At 40.2% G+C, this 23229-nt stretch overlaps 1 protein-coding gene across 2 annotated transcripts in view; it reads right to left on the bottom strand.

Annotated features, from left to right (window-relative positions):
* Positions 1-1613: 1613 nt before the first annotated feature.
* The window catches only part of ALDH9A1 (aldehyde dehydrogenase 9 family member A1), a 29821-nt gene continuing 8205 nt past the window's right edge, over positions 1614-23229 (bottom strand). For both annotated transcript variants that reach the window (XM_004424848.3, XM_087440066.1), the window contains exons 3-11: positions 20671-20800; positions 19789-19923; positions 18540-18736; positions 17477-17617; positions 12589-12777; positions 11595-11682; positions 7458-7599; positions 4527-4639; positions 1614-2395 (exon numbers count right to left, since the gene is read on the bottom strand). In XM_004424848.3, coding sequence (XP_004424905.2) covers positions 2301-2395; positions 4527-4639; positions 7458-7599; positions 11595-11682; positions 12589-12777; positions 17477-17617; positions 18540-18736; positions 19789-19923; positions 20671-20800 — 1230 coding nt within the window. In that variant the 3' untranslated portion in view covers positions 1614-2300. The remainder of the gene's footprint in view (positions 2396-4526; positions 4640-7457; positions 7600-11594; positions 11683-12588; positions 12778-17476; positions 17618-18539; positions 18737-19788; positions 19924-20670; positions 20801-23229) is intronic.

The raw sequence follows: 23229 nt of genomic DNA, 5'->3' as shown, positions 1-23229 counted from the left end.
GATGCTAAGGTATTGGCTTTAAAGATAGAGGAAGGGGCTGTGAGCCAAGGAATGCCGCTCTAGACGATGGAAAGGCAAGCGAAAGGATTCTCTCCTAGAGCCTCCGGCAGGCATGTGGCCCTGCCAACACCTTGGTTTCTGCTCAGTGAAACCATTTTGGACTCCTGACCTCCAGAACTGTAAGATAATAAACATGTCTTGTTTTCAAGTCACTAAGTTTGCGGTAAATTGTTACAGCAGTCACAGGAAACTAATACTCAGTTAAGTTCCAGGAACTAGGGAAGGATTGCAGAAAGCACAAGACTCAGAGTCCCACATACCTAGGTGGGAATGCTGCTCCTCAACTGACTGACTTGACTACGACCAAGAGTTCTCCATCTCTCTTTCTGCATCTGAAAACCAGGGCTAGTATCCTCCTTATGCTTAGTGTGAGTACTGAATGAGAAAGGATGTAGCAGTAGGAACACAGTGAGTATTCAAATGTTGGTTCCCTTTCCCCTGCTGTTTTCGCTTTAGCGGAATTGCCAGGAACTCATCTTCTCCCAGATAGCTGCCACCATTTAAGTCACACGAGGCTCCCCTAGACGTGGGTGAGACATTCTGTTGGCCTTGCTCAGTATCATATATGTGCCTTCTGCAAATAAACACCAAGAGAGGTTGATTCAATTGTTCTCATCATCTGAAACTATAGTATTTGCCCAACATAATACATAAATAGATGTAGGTCCAGTAACAAGAATCAACCCTTATAGCTGACTACTAAATTAGCTTCTGTGATGGTTAATTTTATGTGTCAACTTGACTGGGCTAAGGGATGCCCAGATAGCTGGTAAAACATGATTTCTGGGTGTGTCTGTGAGGGTGTTTCCATAAGTCATTAGCATTTGAATTGGTGAATTGAGGAAAGCAGACAGCCCTCCCCAATGCGGATGGGCATCATACAATTGGTTCAGGGACCAAATAGAACAAAAAGGCAGGGGAAGGGTGAATTCACTCTCTCCTTGAGCTGAGACATCCATCTTCACCTGCTCTGGGACATCAGCACTCCTAGTTCTTGGGCCCTAGGACTCAGACTTACACCACCGGCTCCCTGGTTCTCAGTCCTTCGGACTCAGACCAGATTACACTACCAGCTTTCCGTGGTCTCCAAGTGTGCAGGTGGCAGATTGTGGGCCTTCTCAGCCTCCATAGTCACGTGAGCCAATTCCTATAATCAATCTCTTCTTAGACACATCTATCTATCTGTCTGTCTATTTATCTATCTTTCTATCTATTCTATTGGTTCTGTTTCTCTGGAGAACCTTGACTAATACGGCTACTGATATAAACCATTGCCCTGAAAGGAAGAGAAGGGGCCAGAGTGTGGGCACAGCAACAGTCTGAAAAGTCACCGTGGTCTGACAGCTCCTCAAGGACAGGGTGCTTATAGGGTGAGCAAGAACATGGAGCCTAAACGTTTACATGCGCCATCAGAAGTTCATGGCAGCAACCAGAGCTCACTCTTGTGGAGTTATTGCAAAGAAGGTCAAGTCCTCTGCCTTGTATGTTTAACTTCAGCCCTATCCTGTGTCCTACTATAACCTTGAGATGTGTTTAGTTTCAAAACATCAAACTGAAAGGATTAACTGTGATTTATTTAACATCAGTATACTACAGTAGCCAACAAATAACGTGTACATTTAAAAGGTCACTGTTCTGTCACAAGAGAGCATGCTGTGGTTCAAGGACTGGAGACAGGCTTCCTCCCCCGCAGCACTGGATGGAAACCAAGTGCTCACTCTGACAAGTCAACATTCACACAGAGCTGACCCCGTCCACTATCTAATCCCCTCTATCCCAACAGTCGGCTTTCTCAATAGAATGACAAGGGGAGAAAGCTTAAAAAATGTCAGGGAGCAGAAATCATCTCTCCTGATTCCACCAGGGCCCTCTAAAGGAATAAGTTCTCTCAAGGAAGCTAGAGAATGAATGTCGTCAGTGGGTCAAATCTGTGGAAGAAGTATAATCCCGGTCCCTCTCTCTGTCCTCCAGAAATGTGTTACTGGCTCTTAAAGATTTCACAGAAATTTGCTTTGAGGAAAATCACAACTTTCTTGATTAGTATCTAAAAGGCACTTATGCACATTTTCAATTAGGAAGATGATTGAGCGATGAAGAATAACACTGAACCATTCTCTTAATCTGACTGACCAAAATTCTGGATTTAAAATGGCACGGATTTTAAATGGCACTGCCTCTGTCGAGAGCTGCTTCTCATTAGTCGACAGCCTGGCCATGTTGACTGGCTCCACTGCACGTTTTCAAAAAGCAGATTCCACATCACCCATCTCCACGCACACAGTCTTTAGTTGTGAGTAATATTCGATTGTGACATGGCCATTCTCTCTGCCAAACCCTGAAAGGAAGAGAAGGGGTCAGGATGAGCCACCACCGCCAATAGTCTGAAAAACCACCATGATCTTCAAAGACAGCCTTTGCTTCTCAGGGCTGGAGAAGAACACAGCACCCAAAAGTTTTGGGATAAAGGCCTCAATTGCATATATTATCTGTGGAATTAGAAATGGGAAAAGTGACCCTCTGGCTCTTGGGGATAGGGAGAGGGAAACATCCAGGTCTCATTTCTTAGCAATATGAATCTTAACTTCAGGTATTTACCACTCTAGGTTGAGGTCTGAACATGTTCAGACTTTCTTTTATAATTTTCTTTCTTTATTTATTTATTTCCCCCAAAGCCACAGTAGAGAGTTGTATGTCATAGCTGCACATCCTTCTAGTTGCTGTATGTGGGACGCGGCCTCAGCATGGCCAGACAAGCCGTGCGTCGGTGCGCGCCCGGGATCCGAACCCGGGCCGCCAGCAGCAGAGCACGCGCACTTAACCGCTAAGCCATGTCGCCGGCCCCAGATTTTCTTATCAAGCTTTAAAGCAGTCTCTACAACAATCAACCCGATGCCTTTGAAAGTTGGTGTTAACTTAAAACTTAACTCTACATAATAGGCTTATTAAGCTTGTCTTGCACTAAACCTGTAAGAGCAGCCTGCTACTCACACCCTGCCACTCACGCGGAGGAGGGACTGTGCAGGTCCCTGAGATTACTCCAAGTCCCAGACACTGCCCAAATGCTAGTCACATGTTGAAAGGACAGCATCTCATGCTTGGCCTCTCTTGTGCACCCTGCCCCAGGGTTAGGTAGGCTCCGCCTCTTCAGGGCAAGGCCCAGTCCCCAAAAAGGCATACCCCTAAGGAGCACCATTCAAAAGGTGACATGCACAAAGGTCGGGGCAAGGCCTCGTTGTCTTTTATTCCTTCCCAAGTCCTCTGACACAGAGCTGGCTGGGCATATTAGGCCAGGTACTGCTCTGCAGGTCTGGTCTTCTTTCTGTCTCTCTCTCATCCTGTGTAGCCATGTCTGTGAGCACGGACCTGAAGATTCAGATTTGAGGGAGGGGAAGCTGGCCGAGGAGGCCTCACCGAGGCCTAAGCTGCAGATTCTCAACAAAAATTCCCTGCACTGAGGGTTATGTGTTAATAGAACAGTGCCCTGGTTCCCACTCTGCATCTGGGCCTGTGTGTACAGCTCCTCTGGGTACCCAACAGGGACGAGGATGATCAGTGGAGTATGATTAGGGAATGCCAGGATAATACTAAACAATATACCAGATAATACTGCCACATTAACACCCACCATCTCATCAGCATTCATCAGGGTTTATATGTTTGCCAACACTGTGATGGTCACAAATATTTGCGAAGAGAGGTCTGACTCTTAGAATGGTGCCTCTACAAGGTCCAAACCAATTTCCATACAGAAGAGTATGAGAAATTAGTGAATACTGACAGGCAACAAACTCCAAAGAAAGAACCTCAAAGTAATGGCTATATTCCTGATGCTTCAAGTCTCCTCCTAATATGCTAGACTTATAAATTTGCCATATTTTGGTAACATGTCTGATTGTCATTACTGAACGAATGAAATGAATGGGCAGTGGCTTCAGGAAAACATTCCTACATGCCATCTAGTGTAATAATAATGACTATAATTGATTGTTGGATGTTAGATTAAAGGATTTTTACTAATTTGGCATAATAGAGAAAACAAATTAATATACCCTTTCTGAGATATTACTTTAGAGACACTTCACCTCAACTGAATCTACAAACTCCACAGTGGATGGTGATGAGCACCCTGGTATGGAACCTCTAGGAGTGGTTTTATGCTTACAATGATCACAGACTGAAGAAAAAGTAATCTGACCCACAAGATAAACCTTTTTGAGGTGTATATCAGCAGTTCACAAGCCAGGCTACACATGAGAACCTTCTGGAGAGCGTTTGAAAAAAAAAAAGATGCTTGGCTTCCATCCCCAGAGACTGATGCAGTGAGCCTGGGGAGGACCACGAACCTATATTATTTCCCCAGGTGATTCTGATATACAAACAGGTTTAGGAACCTGGTCTATAAGGACTGAATTATGACAAGTAACGCCAGAGACCCGGGTTTGCTTTGACAATTCCCATCTCCTCACCTGATTTCTTATATCCACCAAAAGGCAACTCCACTGGGCTGACATTATAGTTGTTAATGAAGCACGTTCCAGCCTGAAGCTCAGCCGCCACTCTATGAGCACGCTGGATGTCCCTATGAAGGAAAACAACTGTGTTGGTTATTCATAGTTTCTTTTGCAACTGCTTTAACAGGAAAAGTTAGACTGCCAGTTCTAAGGGTCTCAAAATATTGCCAAATTCTTATTTCTTCAAAATGTGTTTCAAAATCTTGTGCCATCCAGGCAAAATAGATAAGAATTTGAGTTTTACAATCTCACCCTACAAAATAAGCATCCACAAAATAAGTAGCAGTAATAGGATGCCAAAAAAATTTAATGGGGGAAAATAGTCTTTTCAACAAATAGTGCTAGAACAACTAAATATCCACATGCAAAAGAACAAAGGAAGATCCCTCTCTTACACCATATACAAAAATTAACTCAAGCAGAGCACAGACCTAAAATGTCAGAGTGAAAACCATAAAACTCTTCCAAGAAAACAGGAATAAATCTTTATGACCTTGGGTTAGACAAAGACTTCTTAGACATGACACCAAAAGTAACAGATAAAAGAAAAAAACAGAATAGACTTTATCAAAATTAAAAAAATTTGTGCTGCAAATGAGACTATCAAGAAAGTGAAAACAGAACTCACAGAAATGCAAATCAAAACTACGAGACACTACTTCACATGCCCTATGATGGCTAAAATCAAAAGGACAGACAATAACGAGTGCTGGCTAGGATGTGGAAAAACTGGAGCCCTCATATATTGCTGGTGGGAATGGAAAACGGTGCTCCCACTTTAGAAAACAGTTTAGCAGTTCCTCAAAAAGTTAAACACAAAGTTACTGGGACTGGCCTGGTGGCGTAGCGGTAAAGTGCGTGCTCTCCGCTTCTGGGGCCCAGGGTTCGCCAGTTCGGATCCCGGGCGCGCACCAACGCACCACTTGGCGAGCCATGCTCTGTCTCATATAAAGTTGAGGAAGATGGGCACGGGATGTTAGCCCAGGGCCAATCTTCCTCAGCAAAAAGAGGAGGATTGGCATGGATGTTAGCTCAGGGCAGATCTTCCTCACAAAAAAAACAAAAACAAAAAACATAGAGTTACCATAAGATCCAGCAATTCCACTCCAAGGTATATACCCAGCAGAAATGAAACATATATCCACATAAAGACTTACACTCAAACGCTCACAAGAGCAGTATTCATAATAGCCAAAAAGTAGAAACAATCCAAATGTCTATCAACAGGTGTAGCCAAAAAGTAGAAACAACCCAAATGTCTATCAACAGGTGAACAGACAGAAATGTAGTATTATTCATACAATGAAATATTACTCAGTAACAGAAAGGAGTAAAGTACCGATACACTACAACATAAATGAACCCTGAAAACATTATGCTAAGTGAAAGAAGCCAGTTGCAAAAGGTCACATACTGTATGATTCCATTTACATAAAATATTCAGAATAAGCAAATCTATAGAGACAGAAGGTAGATCAATGGTTGCCAGGGACTGGGGGTGGAGAGAATGGGGAGTGACTGTGAATGTTCTTGAGATGATGAAAATGTTCTAAAATTAGATTTGCTGCCAGCTGCACAACTCTGTAAATATACTAAAAACCACTGAATTGTACACTTTAAATGGGTGAATTGTATGATATGTGAATTATCCCAACAAAGCTGTTTAATACAACAGCAACAGCGTATGGGAGTTACCCTCCTTTGTGCTGGCCTTTGTCTGTATTTCAGTCGTAAAGCAAAGCAAAAGCAGAGACTTAACCCATTCAATCCTCAAATCTGAAAAGCAGCTCCCCACAGAGGATTTTTAGGGCAGTGAAACCACTCTGTAAGACACTATAATGGTGGATACATTTCATACATTTGTCCAAACCCACAGCATGTGCAACACCAAGAGTGAGCCCTGATATAAACTATACACTTTGGGTGGTTACGATGTGTCAATGTAGGTCATCAGTTGCAACAAATGTACCACTCTGGTGGGGGATGTTGATAGTAGGGGAGGCTATGCATGGGTAGGGGCAGGGGGGATATGGGAAATCTCTGCACCTTCTCCTCGATTTTGCAGTGAACCTCAAACTGCTCTGAAAAATAAAGTCCACTAAAAAAAAAAAAAGCAGCTCCTCAATCTTTGAGAAGCTACTACATCAAGTCCTTAAAGGAGGCTTGGGTCTTCCTTCCCCGGTTCCTGATCACAAAACTACAAAAAAATTTAACTCTGTATATCACCAAAGAAACAGCATAATCCCAAGGGTAAAGCAGTCTTAGAAAACTGCCTGCTACAGCCAAAGACTAATCCAAGTTTATAAATAATCAAGCCATCTGCAATCATTTTCAAAGAAATTTCGCTCCCAAATCACTTTCTGCTTTTATTATAGTGGTTAAAGTTTATGTACAAACACATTACTTACAATAATTAAAATCGGAAACAGCACCCTAAATATACAACAATAGATAAGAGGCCTACATGTGTTATAATGCATTCCAACTAAGAACTACTATAAAGCCACTAACAATCAAGTTTTTGAAGAATACTACCCAGTATTTATATGCTTACAGGTTTCTAAATTCCTTGCCAGGTATGTTTGTAATAGGCAACAACTCGATACTCTACATAGATTAGAATCTTAAATAGTTATCCAATGAAGAATGAAAAAAGGTAGACTTTTCATCAATAAAGTTTATACTTCAATTTAAACTCAATAGCAGTGTTCTCTGGCCATTCAGGGCTAACTAGAAAATGCTACTTTGGCATCTTCTGACTTGACTGAAGCAAACAGAAAATGCAGTGAGGCAAACTCCAGTGAGGGAACCAGATAAACTAAATATCCAAGCAGATCCTGCAGCCCCATTTCTTCAAAGCTGCTTGGGGTGTCCTTCCCCACATACCTGGTGAAGACACCAGCTGCTAGTCCAAAAGTGGTATCATTGGCTCTTTCCAGAACCTCAGCTTCAGTGTCAAATGATAAAATGGACATCACTGGTCCAAAGATCTCTTCTTTCACACAGGTCATGTCATCTCTGCAATTAGCTGCAAACATCATAAAAAACCAAACATCAGTGAAGGAATTATTCTTCCCGGCACTTGAAAATGTCATCTTGTTCATAGCAAACAGTGAAACACACAGCTTTAAAGAAATGTCCATATGACATTGCCAGTGTGAATATAAACTGGAATATCCTTTCTACATGGCAATTTAACATGTATTTAACATGTATTACAGAGCCATAGCCATTCTGTGGCTTAAATCCACTTTTCTGAATTTATCATAAGGAAATAGCTAACCGGGTAAACAGGGATGTATATACAAGGACTTGCATCACAATATTACCTATAATAGTGAAAACTAGCAGCAACAAACTAAACATTCAAAATAAATGGATGATCACATGAATCATATATATCTCAATGATGAACTTTTATGAAGCCTCTAAAAGTAATGTTTTTGAAGAAAATTTAATAAGTAAATGCTCATGATAAAACATTCACTGAAAAAGATACAAGCTGCATATGATATTGCCCCAATTTCTGTTAAAATGTTACACGATTAATATTTTTACACTTTTCCACATTTTCTTAATAACTCTGTGATATGATTAGAATTAGAAACAATATTATAAAAAAAGAAAATCCAATATTTAAACACAAACAGAAATAATTGAGGGGGTGTTCACTTTTTACGAAAATGTACTTAAGTTTCTTTAAGTGGCTAATTCCCTAAAATGATTTAATTCACACTTGACATTTTAAAATATGCGTATCTAAAGAAGCTCTTATATGTCGATGTCCAATACCGAGCCCCAGTGATTCTCAAGGGAGTGGTGCATTTATTTGCACTGCAGCTGAAAGACAGCTTATCTCAAAGCTGGCAATCACTGCACCGAGTGAGACACGTTGCCTGTGAGGTTGTTATACACGTAAACAACGTGGAGGCAGAAAAACAGCTTGCGACCCTGCCGTCAACACCAGCTCTATATTAGCTGAAGTCTACAAACCAGCTACCCACATATTTACCAAGATGACGAGTCTAAAATCTCTTGAGCTTGTGTACACAAAGTAAGAATAGCACACTGGTCACCCATGTGTTATTTGGGGACATCTAAATTAAATTTAATTAATTAATTAATACCTAAATTAATATTAAGTAATTCTTAGGTTGTGTTTAAGGACAGTGCCTTATGTTCCAATTCTTTGAAAACCAGTAATCCACATATAATTTTTAGGAAAACCGTTAGCCAGAATGTTAAATTACTCAAGACAATTCATTACCCAATTAGTCCCTGAAAATATTTTATTATCTTATACCAGTTGATGATACCATATGGCTCTGTGTGCAGTGAGTTCTAGGTTGGAGAGTCAAATGAGACGAGGGGATAAAGTAGCAGCAGACATGAGAACAGGAAAGGCTCCTGCCTGACACAGAACACTCACTGTATTTTAGGCCCCAAATTTCAACTAAATGAAAGATCTAAAGATCTAGACTCTGAAGTCATTTCCAAACTTTAATGTGCATAAAAATGAATTGGGGACCTTTTAAAATGCAGATCTCGGGCCAGCCCCGTGGCTTAGCGGTTAAGTGCGTGCGCTCCGCTGCTGGCGGCCCGGGTTGGGATCCCGGGTGCGCACCGACGCACCGCTTCTCCGGCCATGCTGAGGCCGTGTCCCACATACAGCAACTAGAAGGATGTGCAGCTATGACATACAACTATCTACTGGGGCTTTGGGGGGAGAAAAAAAAAAAAGGAGGAGGATTGGCAATAGATGTTAGCTCAGGGCAGGTCTTCCTCACAAATAAATAAATAAATAAATAAGTAAGTAAATAAATAAATAAATAAATAAATAAATAAAATGCCGATCTCTTGGTCCCATCCCCTGAGAGTTACACTGAGGGGTCTAGGGCAGGGACCAGGAATGTGCCTTTTTAACAGGTTTTCCAAGTGATATTGACACCATAGACCACAAAGCAGGCTTTCAGACTCACTAGAATAAAGTTAAGGTGGTTAGCTCTCTGTTCTTTGCCTCAAGTCACAGCTTGTTTAAAAATAACTTGTTTTCCTAATTGTAAAACACATGTTCTCTGCAGAAAATCTGTAATATTCAGAAATGCACAAAGTACAATAAAAATCATCTTTAATCTCAGCATCCAGTGAAATCTACTATTAATATTATGATGCATGCTCCATTCTTTCTTTTTACTATGCACATATTTGATTTTTAATAGATTTAGGATAATTTGATATAATTATTGTTTGACCTATATTTTTTATTTAAAAATATATTGTAACCTTTCCTATTCATCTAGTAACTACAAGCTAATCCATAGTATGGGTGGTGGGTTCTCGGCTTTTCAACCTTAGTGGATCTTTCCTTGGCAAGGGGTAAAGGCCAAACTGCATCAAATATCAAGTGTTGAAAACTGACACATTTATCAGCGTAGGGACAAAAATCAGCTAAATCTACCTTCACGATAAGATAAGGTGTAAGGAATTATACAACATAATTCAATCTATATATAGTTTTCTTCTATAATTAATAACCATTGTTTTAATTTTATAATAGTAATTATAATAATTTTATAAATATTATAGTATAAGTGTATAATTTAAAGATTTTTTTTTTTTTTTTTTTTTTTATTTTTCCCCCAAAGCCCCAGCAGATAGTTGTCTGTCATAGCTGCACATCCTTCTAGTTGCCGTATGTGGGACGCGGCCCCAGCATGGCCAGAGGAGCGGTGCGTCGGTGCGCACCCGGGATCCGAACCCGGGCCGCTGGCAGCACAGTGCGCGCACTTAACCGCCAAGCCAGGGGGCCGGCCCTAAGTGTATAATTTAAAACTATAGTTTTTTAAGCCTACAAAACTACAGTATTTTATAGGGGTACTAACATACATTATAAAATGATGGAGAAAAGCACGAGAATGACAACAACCATGTCTAGAACAGTAGTCCCCCCTGAGGTAGGAGTGAAGCAAACGCGTTTGAGGACAGAAGGATGACCATATACTTGATTGTTCAAATTGGGAGATTTTTAAGATTGAAAGGAGGTGCTAAAAATTATTAAATTACATAATTTTTAAAAATATTAACATTGACAAATTATTATTATATAGGTGACCTATGGCTCAAAGAAAAACACGTTCTTTACTAACTTTCTTAAGAAATGAAATTCATGACAATTTTTTTTTTCTGGTGAGGAAGATTGGCCCTGAGCTAACAGACTTTGCCGATATTCCTCTTTTCTTTTCTTTTTTTTTTTTTTTGCTGAGGAAGATTAGCCCTAAGTTAACATCTATGCCTATCTTCCTCCATTTTGTATGTGGGACACCGCCACAGCATGGCTTGATGAGTGGTACGTAGGCCTGCACCCAGCGTCCGAACCCGTGAACCATGGGCCGCCGAAGTGGAGCATGCAAACCCAACCACTGCACTGCTCGACCAGCCCCCATGACTTAATTTTTAATCAAACACGCACTTTCATTTTTTTGAGCTCCTTGCTTCCAAAAAAACAGGTGAATACCCAATGAGTCCCAGGTAAACTAACACACATTGTCATCCAAGGGGAGGGGCGGGCACACAGGAGGCTTCAAAGGTAATGGAGGTACCTTTGAAGGTAATTTCTACCTCTTAAATCTGGGTAGTGGGGACACACAGTTTGCCAACCCTTGCTTTACACATATACATAGTTTATAAATATTCTTTCATATCTGACATTTAATTCAAACTGTTTAAAAGCAAACAAGAGAGGGGCCGGCCCGCTGGCACAAGTGGTTAAGTGCATGTGCTCCACTTCGGTGGCCCGGGGTTTGCCAGTTCGGATCCCGGGTGCACAATGACACACTGCTTGGCAAGCCATGCTGTGGCAGCATACCATATAAAGTGGAGGAAGATGGGCACGGATGTTAGCCCAGGGCCAGTCTTCCTCAGCCAAAAAAAAAAGGAGGATTGGCAGATGTTAGCACAGGGCTGATCTCCTCACAAAAAAATAAATAAATAAATAAAATAAAAGCAAACAAGAGGAGGACATACTTAATATACAAGGTCTCATGTAATATCCATCCTTTAATTTGGGATCTTCAGGTACATACAGGTCTCCACCACACAACACTTTAGCACCCTGTCAAAAAACAAAAAAATGTAAGAAAAATATGATGTATATTTTATGTTAAACATACAACCCTCAAATGCATTTCTGAAATGTTAAGTGTGTCCTGAACAAATGCATATAGCAGTCCTCCCTTATTTGTGGTTTCACTTTCCTTGATTTCAGTTACCCGCAGTCAACTGAGGTCCAAAAATATTAAATAGAAAATTCCAGAAATAAATAATTCATAAGTTTTAAATTGCACACCATTCCGAGCAGCATGATGAAATCTCACACGGTCCTGCTCCATCCCACCCAGGACGTGAATCATCCCTTTGTCCAGAGTATCCACTGTATACGCTACCTGTTCATCAGTCACATAGTAGCCCTCCCGGTTATCAGACCGACTGTCACAGTATAGCAGTGCTTGTGTTCAAGTAACCCTTATTTTACTTAATAATGGCCCCAAAGCACAAATGTAGTGATGATGGAAATTCTGATATACCAAAGAGAAGCCACGAGGTGCTTCTTTTAAGTGAAAAGGTAAAAGTTCTTGACTTCATAAGGAAAGAAAAAAATCACATACTGACGTTGCTAAGATCTATGGTAAGAACGAATGTCCTATCTGTGAAATTATGAAAACGGAAAAAGAAATTCATGCTAGTTGTGCTGTTGCAACTCAGGTATATATAGGAAAAAACTCAGCATTCATAGGGTTTGATACTATCCGCAGTTTCAGGCATCCACTGGGGGTCTCAGAACGTATCCCCCGCGGATAAGGGGAGACTACTGTACTTAGTCTCTCCAGTGCAAATATAAAGCAGAACACTGCTTAGCACACAGAGAGCCAAGTGGATATTAACATGAAAAGGGCATACTGCAAGGAACTTAGGAGGATTTACCCCAGCTCCTCGCCCCATCCCATCTCCACTTTCTCACCTGCTCCTTTGCCACTTTAATAAATCCAAGGACTCGCTCCAGGTGTGGTCGGTTGATCAGGGGACCCATCCTCGTATCTTCCAGAAGGGGATCTCCAATTTTTATCCTTTGGGTCTGTTTCACCACTTCCTCCGTAAACTTATCAAGAATTTCCTTTTGCACAAATACCCTTGTGCCATTACAACAAACCTAAAGGACAGACAAAAATTTATATGTGTGTAAGGAGGAAAAATGGGAAAGGGGGAAAAACCCAATAGCTTTAAATTTAAAAGAGACAGTATACTTTTTTAAAAGGTTAGTCCCATTTCTCAAAATTATCCCCATACTGAATAGGACCACACGTGTAATTGTGGACTTACCACTCTGCAATCACAAACTGTCTGCCCTTTGAGATAAAAGTTATATCTTTTTGTTTGGTTAAATTTTCTTAAGGCCATTAATAGATCCATATGACCCACAGGACTTCTCCTAGTTCCTCATATCAGCTGCTCAATTTGGCTGCATATTTAGGAGTAGGAAGTGAGAGTGGGAGGGGAGTGAAGCGTAAAAATAGATTAAAAACTGACGGCTTGAGCCTAATAAAAACCCGAAGCACTTCAGAGTCAATGTCTGTCTCTAAAATCACAAATTATGACTATTTAGACCCTTTCATAAACATGAACATAAATACTGTTCAAATGCTATCAGAACAGTAGAATAGAAAAGAAAATCCAGAAATAGATCCAAGAACGCATGGACATTCAGTTTACGGTTAAGGTAGAATCTCAAACCACTGGAGCAAAGATGAACTAGTAACAAATGGTGCTAGAACAACTGGCGGAAAATAAGATACAAATCTCACATCAAACACAAGAATAAACTCTAAATGTTTCAGACATCTAAATACAGAATATCAAACCAGACAATTACCGAAAGAAAATACAGGTGAATTCCTCTATAACCTAGGGGCAGGAAAAGGTTTTCTAACTAGTACTCAAAATCTAGATGCAATGAAAGAAAAAGAATGATGAATTTGACGAAATAAAATCAAAAATCTTTTGCCTGACAAAAACACCCTAAACGAAGCCAAGACAATTGACAAACTGGAAGAAAATATTTGCAATGTGCATCACAGATAAAGGGTAGTATCAGTAATATTTAAATAACTTACAAAAATAGAGGGAAAGTCAAAAATAATAGTATAATACATCAAAAAGTGAACTTTACTATATGTGAACAAGAAAAAGAAAACTTTAAAAAATTGAGAGAAATGACCAGATGTTCAATATAAAACTGGACAAAAAGTATGGACAATGTACATACATACACACACGTAAGTCGTCCTTACACCTAGAAAAGATGTTCAATCTCATTCATAATTACAGAATTGAAATTAAAACTACAATGAAATACCATTTCTTACCTCGCGAGGAAATAGGCACACATATATTGTTAACAGGCAGGAACACAAATTGGTCCAACCCATTTGGAGGAGCATTTGGCACAATCTTACAAAATTACATATGCACTCAATGTCAGTAATCATTAGGGAAATACAAATCACAACCACAGTGAGACACCATTTCACATCCACTATGACAGCTACTATCAAAAAAACAGAAAATAACAAATATTGGCAAGGATGTGGAGAAACAGGAACCCTTGTGCATTGCTGGTGGTAATGTAAAATGATATAGCTGCTGTAGAAAACAGTACAGCAGTTTTTAAAAAAATTAAACACAGAATTACCATATTATCTAGCAATTCCACTTCTGGGTATACAGCCCAAAGTAGTGAAAGCAGGGACTTGAACAGATATTTGTACCCCAATGTTCCTGGCAGCATTATTCACAACAGCTGAAAGACATAATAGCCTAAAATGCCCACTGGTGGATGAATGGATAAAGAAAATGTAGTACACACACACAACCGAATACTATTCTGTCTTAAAACGGAAGGAAATTCTGCTACATGCTACAACATAGATGGACCTTAAAGACATACTGCTAAGTGAAATAAGCCAGACACAAAAGGACAAACACTGTATTATTCCACTTATATGAGGTACCTAGCACAGTCAAATTTATATAGACAGAAAGCAGAATAGTGGTTACCAGCGACTGGGAGAAAGGGAGAACGGGGTTATTGTTTAATGGGTACAGAGTTTCGATCCCGTAGGATGACGAGTTCTGGAGATGTATGGTAGTGATGGCTGCACAACACTGTGAATGTACTTAATACCACGGAACTGTACACTTAAAAATGGTTAACATGGTCAATTTTATGTTATGTATATTTTACGACAAAAAATGGCCACAAAAAATTACATATACATTTACCACTTCTAGGAATTTACTCTGAAAGTATATCGCCAACAATATGAAAATACACATGCATGAGGTTATTCACTGCAGCACTGTTTGTAATCACAAAATACTGGAAACAGCCTCAATGCCCACACAAAAGAGTAGTTGGATAAATTATAACAGCTGCACAATGAATTATACCATGCAGCTGTAAAAAAGAATGAAGAAGTTTTCTACGAAATGAAATGGAGTGATTTACAGGATACAGTAGGTGAAGAAAGCAAAGCACAAAAGAGTGCCTCTAATAGCTATCTTTTGTGAGTAAGAAAGAGGGGAAATAAGAAATATACAAGTACTTGCTCATTTGTGTAAAAAGAAACTCAGGCAGGAAAATCAGAAACAAATTAGGTTGGCTACGTACAGGACGTGGATAGGAATGGTGAGAAGAAAGAGAATGGGATTGGGGTAGAAGGAATGGGGAGGACTGCCATTTCTGTGTGCCTTTTTTGTAAAATTCTGACATTTAGAACCATGTTAGTATTTCACCTAATCAACATAAATAAATTTTTAAAATAAGCCAGGATGGGGGAAAATAAACCCAAAATGAAATACACATAGAAACAAATTTGTTATTTAAAATGAATATCATAACCATATTGCAGGGGTGGCAAAAGAAGAACTAACCCAAGTAACTTATGAACGTAGAATTTTAACTATAGTCATTCACCACATGATGATGTTTCGGTCAACGACAGACCACACATACGACAGTGGTCCCATAAGATTAGTACCATATAGCCCAGGTGTGTAGCAGGCTATACCATCTAGGTTTGTGTAAGGACACTCTATGATGTTCACACAATGATGAAATCACCTAACGATGCATTTCTCAGAACGTATCCTCGTCGTTAAGCAACGTATGACTGTATACCCCTCAGACTAAAGACAAAAAGAACTGAAAGTCTTTGAACTCTAGTCAGAAGGCTTATTTTTCACAGAGGTGTAGGTTCACAAATCTGAAACTATTATAAATGGGATTGAGCAATTAAATACATATATTGTGGATAATGGAAGCCAAATTTCTGTCAGAGAAGGAAATTATAAACGTGAAAGGGAGGAGGCTAAAATAAACTCTGTAGTATTGGAATGATTGGAAATATCTGTATGAACTTGAGGTTATTAATATAGACAGATACAGAAATAGATGTGTATGGGGGGGTGTGTGTGTGTGTGTTTATCCACGTACATACACATATGCAAACGTATTTCCTAGCTCTGGCCTTTGAGAGGGCCTAGAAGCAGTGATACTCCAGTAGCAATGAATATACCTGGCACCCAGATCTTGGTTTTGAAATACTGTTTACCACCAAATGGAACCAGGGCTCCTTAGAGAAATGGCTGATTCCGAGCTTGGCCAGGAAGAGTACAAGATGTGTCTAGAATACCTTGCTGTTCTAGACATGTGCCAGGAAGTAAAAAAGTGCTCAAAGAATAACGATATATCAAAAGGTCACAGAAAGGCGCTCCCACTAGCAAAATCTGCAATTATTTGAGCATCAAAATAAATAATGATAGTAATGGGTTATAACCCACAGAATAAAATAGGAATCTATGGGTCCATACTGACATAAATAAACTAATGAAAAACAAACAGGGAGAAGGGAAAGTTCTTTCTTACAATAGATAGTGAAATAAATAAATGTAGAAGGAATAACAGAATTGCAAAATCACCATTTGGTGACCACCATAATAAAAACTGTTTCCAGCAAAAATCATCAAAGGATGTTAAAAGTGGTGGGTGAAAGTTTGATGAGAACAGGATAGTCTCGCACTATCTCCATGATACTTATTAACCACAAAGGAAGAAACAGTAACTTTGCAGTCAAGACACAACCTAAGCAAGTGATCAAAGTTAACACAGACAAAACACTGCTTTTGTGCTGTTTTTGCCAAAAATGCATAACCTGAATCTAATCAAAAGGAAATACCAGACAGACCCAAAATGAGGGATATTCCACAAAATAAATGACCTGTACTCTTCAAAAATTGTCAAGGTTCTGAAAGATAAGAATGACTGAAGAATTGTTCCAGAGTAAAAGAGATTTAAAGAGACATGACACTAAATGTACTGTATCTTCCTGGATTAGATCTCGGACCAGAAAAAAAAACTGTTCTCTCTACTAAATGATATTAGTCAAGCAAATAGGAAAATGTGAATAAGGACTGTGGATTGAGTAATATTACTATGTTAAGTTATTGATTTTACTGAGTGTATTGTGCTTATGTACGAGAATGCGCCTGTTTTCAGGGAATACACATAAGTATTTCAAGGTTAGGAATCTTATGCCTGCAACTTTCAAACAGTTCAGAAAAAATTTAATATGCATGTGTACACATAGACAGATAAACAGAAAGACAAAGTGAATGTGACGAAATGTTAACATTTGAGGAACCTGGTTCAAAGGTTCAAAGGGAATTCACTGTATTATTTGTGCAACTTTTCTGTAAGTCTGCAATTATTTCTAAATAAAAAACTTTAAAACAGGCTGTTGGATGAATGGGTGGAGATTCTTTTTAAACTATTTCCCCAGACAAGTACACACCTCGCCTTGTGTGAGGAAGTTGGCCATCAGTGCCCCCTTCACAGCATTCTCCATATCACAGTCTGAGAAGATGATCAGTGGAGATTTGCCTCCAAGTTCCAAGGTGACAGGCTTGATTCCTTTAGCTGACATCTCTATGATCTTATAGAACAAGAACAAAAGCATTCAGAAGAAGTTTAACACAAATGAGATGACATGCTAGGTTAACTAGACCCTGAGCTTCCACAGTCATCTTGAATTATGAAGCCTTGTTCTTCTCAATACACTCTGCCCTTCGTCTATTTAAAATATTCTTGGGCCGGCCCCGTGGCTTAGCGGTTAAGTGCACACACTCCACTGCTGGCAGCCCGGGTTCGGATCCCGGGCATGCACCAACGCACCGCTTCTCCGGCCATGCTGAGGCCGCGTCCCACATACAGCAACTAGAAGGATGTGCAGCTATGACGTATATACAACTATCTACTGGGGCTTTGGGGGAAAAAAAATAAGAAAAAAATAAATAAATTAATTAATTAATTAAAATATTCTTTTCTGGGACACTAAAGAGAGTCCACAGAACTGCACTTGACATTCTGAAGAGGGAATTCATTTTAAAAATACTGTCAATTCACCTGACAGTCATGGGCAGAAACTCTTTTGAATTACTGTTCCTGTGTTCAAGGCTGCCAGTGCTCAGAGCACAAATTAAGATCAAAACAATGAATCTGAAATAAACTGAGAAAACACTCTTCTTTCTGAGGTGGCTGCTATAGATGAGGTAAGTCATCAAACAAAAGAAGTGGCCGCCTGGGCCCTGCACTCTCAGACACAGGGAGGAAATGATGACTTCCATCCCCACCGGGCCTAACACCAGTCTGCTGCGCCAATCATCCCCAGTGTGTTCCCCTCCCCCCTTCACACTTTTAAAGTACACTTCAGCCCTTTGCCCAATAATACCTATAGACCCCTCCCAGAACAAGGTAGGTAAGATCAGAAGATAAGCCTCCAACACATACTCTGGGTAGGCCTGACACTGCCGTATCTAGATGCCATTTGTGTTAACCTATACTGGGTTTATCTTCACCTTTGTGCCAGTGGGCACACTTCCAGTGAAGGAGACTTTGGCCACATCATGATGCTGACACAGAAACTGGCCTGTGGCAGCCCCTCCTTGCACCACGTTGAAGAGCCCAGGAGGCACACCAGCCTCGGTATAGATTCCAGCCAGCAGCAGTGCAGACACAGGCGTGAAGGGAGAAGGTTTAAAGACCATGGCGTTACCTGGATAAACCCAAGACACAAACACAGAAAGACTTTCTAAGACTGGTGATCCCCTGAGGACAGAGCTAGAGGACAAGTCAAGAACAACTCCAACTGTTTCCTGTCCCCCCATCAAATCCTGGGCCAAAAATGTTACTAATAAGTGAAGGTATCTTGTTCTTCCCACCTTGGTTTCTCTCATTAAACAGACCCCAAGCCACACACTTGCCCGGTCTCAACCACTGACACCTTATGCTTGCACATCTAGACCTTTTCACATGGATCATCCCATTTGGCACTCGCCACAGCAGTATGAAGAAGGTGTGATTAGCCCCATTTTATAAAAGTTGAAACTGAAGACCAGAAAAGTTAACTAATTTGATGAGAGTCCCCAAAGCTAGTGACTTAATTCTACCTCTCCTCTATCACACAGGAATATGCAAAACGAAGAAGAACATGAAGTGGCAAAAAGAAAAAAGCTACGTTTCAGTACAGTGTCATAATAGTAATGCTTTTTTAACCTTACAGTTTTTTTCTGAGATATAATAAATCATCTTTTCCCACAGATTCTTCTCTTTAAATAGGATGAGAAAACTTTTTAAGTCAATCAACCAAAGCTTCTCTGATGGAAATCTTGTTCATCATCTCTCTTAAGACACAAATGAGGGAGGAAGTTTGTCTTCTGCTTTCTAAGAGTCAAACTTCTGGGCTACCTCTACACGGAAGTTCATGTCCAGAATTCTTGCCCAGAAAGGAAGAGAACTTACGAGTAGCACAAATCTAATTCGATTTGACAGTAAAAAAAATAAGACCTCCAATATCAAAATTAATGTTCTCCTCTCCACAAACAAAAATAAATTAGATAAATAAAAACAGGAATATACAGACATGATCTGTGTGCATGACCTACACAGTAAGCTTCCTAAGGGGCAGGGCAGGAATGAAACCATGCCCTCTGAGGCTCTGTATGGCCAACGCAGGCCCCTTCTGATGTGAAATATACGTGTCGGGGGAGAGGGAGGTGAGGGAAGGAGAATGGATGGCTCACCAGTGGAGGAATAATTCATTCTTACCACAAGCTAAAGCTGGAGCAGACTTCCAGCAGGCAATCTGGAAGGGGTAGTTCCACGCTCCTATGCCCACACACACGCCGAGTGGTTCTCTTCTGGTATAACCAAAGGATCCGCCTGGGAGCTGGATATGTTCACCTAAGGGGAAGAGAGGAGTCAAGAAGAATGCAGTACTGCTTTCCTAAGACTTCACCAACCCCTGTACTCCAGTCGAGCAGCCTCCTTGCTGCTCCCAGTACAGCAGGCTCCCCTCGTCTCCACTCTCTTGTTCATTCTAGTCATTCTCACACTGCTTCTGCACATTCTCTCCACATAAAGAATCCTATCTAGCCTTCAAACCCATGTCCATTCAACTTAATATAATTTTCCAAAAATCTACTGAGCGTCCAATAGGTAACCTAGATGAAATGAAATGGAAATGATGGGAGACTCAATAGCAGAAGAGTCTGAGGACCCCAAAACCTCAGACTTCTGGCTCCCCACAGCCCTCCTGGACCCTGCTAAGCCATCCAACATGAACTGTTGTAAACTTCATAAATAGTCAAAGAAAATTTCTTGCTAAATAGGTAAAACTAGTAAATATGATGCACTCACTGATTCTTACAAGAACTGGTTTCTCAACAACTTGGTCTAAAGCTCAGGTACCAGGCTAGGTGCTTCATATACCTTATCTCATTTAAGCCTTATAATAATCAAGGAGATAGGGATTACTATCTCCATTAAATAGGAAAGATAAAGTAACTCCCAGGGTCACCCAAGCAGAGAGTGATGAACCTAGAATTTTAATCCAGGCCTGTCTTAAACCCAAATCTTTACCCTTCACCATTAGGCTTTGCTCTTCTGCCTCCTTGTCAGCTGCTCACAGAAGGCCAGGCGAGGGCTTACCAGCCATGGATCCAGCCAAGCCTGCATAGTACTCCAGGCACTGCCAGGAAACGTCAATGTCCAGGCGGGCCTCGAAGATGGACTTGCCATTGTTGATGGTCTCCATGGTGGCGATGTCATCCCTCCGTTCCTTTGGGTAAAACAGAAGACTAGATTTAAGACGTATTACCATACACCTCAACATATTCAACACTCAAACAGAATACACTGCCCAATTTTAAAAACAGAAACAGCCTGCATTTTAAATGAAAATAAAAGAAATGGTAGGGTTACACTTGGAAGAGAGATAAAAGCTTATTGCTAAACAGCAGCCCTGTTCTCCCTCTCATGTTAATTGTCACGGATTTAAGACCAATACCTCATTTCAAGGTCCGTTAGAAAAGGCGAGTTTTGAGAAATGAATATTATATATGTATATGTGTATAAATATGCATATATATGTGCACATATGCTTTCATGTATACAGTAAGAAAGCACAGTCCTTAGGGAAATTACACACAATAGCCAAACAATTAGCATTTAAGAGCTTATATACATGCATGGCTTTAACTCACCCAAAGAAAAGTCATCACTAAGCAATTTTAATTATCTCAAAATCATAAGATAATTATTTTCTAATGCTCATCAATTCTCTTTTCAAATACTGTTTCCGACTGTAGCCTACACAACTTAGAGACGCTAGAGATGGTCCAGGGAACAACGAAAGGGTTTAGGAAATTAGACCTAAAAGAAAAGCTAAGTAATGCCTCTTTTACCAACGACGACGAAAGAATTGAATGTAAAGAATTAAATATATAAGAAATAGATATTTGCTCTTATGGATCTAATTTAAAATAAATATTAGGGTCAATATCTGAACATACATATAAGATGAATCAAACAATTGACAGGAAGAAGCATTCTCTTCTTAAAACCGATAAGCAGCAAGGCTGACCAGAAGCAAAATGAAATGGCAACAGAAATTAACACAAGCATCTACCCACAGTACAAATCTCAGAAAAGACGGGAGTAGGCAGATAAAAATCAATATGAACTATAGGCAAGGACAGTTTGATAGTGACATTTGGAGATGCTCTATTTCTACAAAGACCAGAGGTATAAAGTGCTTTGATTCATTCATTCCACATTCATTACTAAGGAAAAAAAGTATAGAGCCAGTCTCTGCCTTCAAAGAATTTACTTCTAAAACAGGAAGTTAGTAAGTTCTAAATAAATTACTAAATAGTCATGTTCCTTCAGAAAGGATAATTTTTTCACATTCAAAAGGGGTCTAGGGCCAGCCCCGTGGCTTAGCGGTTAAGTGCGCGCACTCGGCCCGGGTTCGGATCCCGGGTGCGCACCGACGCACCGCTTCTCCGGCCATGCTGAGGCCGCGTCCCACATACAGCAACTAGAAGGATGTTCAACTAGATGTGCAACTATCTACCGGGGCTTTGGGGGGAAGAATAAATAAATAAATAACAGAAAAAAACAAAAGGGGTCTAAATTAAATTGTCTTTTAAACTCAACTCACTTTGTCTTTCCCTGATTCTATACTCACCAAAACAACCCTTTAACAATTAACTTGTTTCCCAGTTATACTGATACCGGAAACAGGGTACTTAGAGGGGAAACAAGCATCAGTTCTTAAACCAGGTATAAATTCTTCCCCATCCTTGAATTTGTTGAGTACGATTAACATGAAACAGTTTTCCAAAGGCGGGATCAACCATGAGCGGCTTAAACTTCATTTCTAGAATGCAAGAGGGGAACTAGAGCCTAAAGAGGAAGTAAGTACCGATTCATTAACCGGCATGAAGAAATTCATGGAACAGTATACTGCATTCCAAACACACGAAGAAATATTAAACTGGCAAAAGTGAAACGCTGCTGGCTTCCATGTGACACAAGATGAAGACAGGAAGTAACAAGTGAGGATCACTGCAAAACCTTGGACTATTTACTAAGAATAGGAAGTTTTATTTTCTTGAGATTTTTTTTTTTCCCTTGGTAAACAATGGATAGGCAATTAGCTTTGAGGACTATTTCAAGGTTTCAACTCTCAGAGAAAATTCAATTGACTGGCTGGTCTCTTGAGATTTTTCCTGTCTCATTCTATCATCCTTTACCTTCACAGAAAAGGTCTTTTGATATATCATAAAAAGATCATTAAAAATGTCCCTGACAAAAACTAACAAGGAGTCCAAGTGGGTCTCTACCAAGTTAATATTGCTTTAGGGAAAATGGGATTCCTTTACCCTCCTGGAATTAGGAGGGCAGAGGGAGAAGGGGTAAAAAATATACATTTCCTGCCCTAATACTACAAGAGCAATCACAGAATAAGATTGTCCACCACACCACGTAGTGCTACAAGTATTTCTTGGGAAACACGTGCCTTGTGTCTAACCCTGTCCTCCTCTATACCACCCTCCTTCACAACGTGACCCAAGCAGGTGTCCACCTGGATAAAAGACAAGAAACAAAGGGCAGGCGCCTGGCCTCCCGCCTTCACTTCACACCCCTCAGCAGGCCCAGTGTCTAGTTTTTATAAGATAGCCATATGAGCAAAGACACACTCAT

Source organism: Ceratotherium simum, chromosome 2, assembly GCF_057802395.1.
Source record: "Ceratotherium simum simum isolate JZ-2026a chromosome 2, ASM5780239v1, whole genome shotgun sequence".
Taxonomy (NCBI): domain Eukaryota; kingdom Metazoa; phylum Chordata; class Mammalia; order Perissodactyla; family Rhinocerotidae; genus Ceratotherium; species Ceratotherium simum.
Note: the sequence above shows the minus strand (reverse complement) of the source record. Positions and strands in the feature narration are given on the sequence as shown.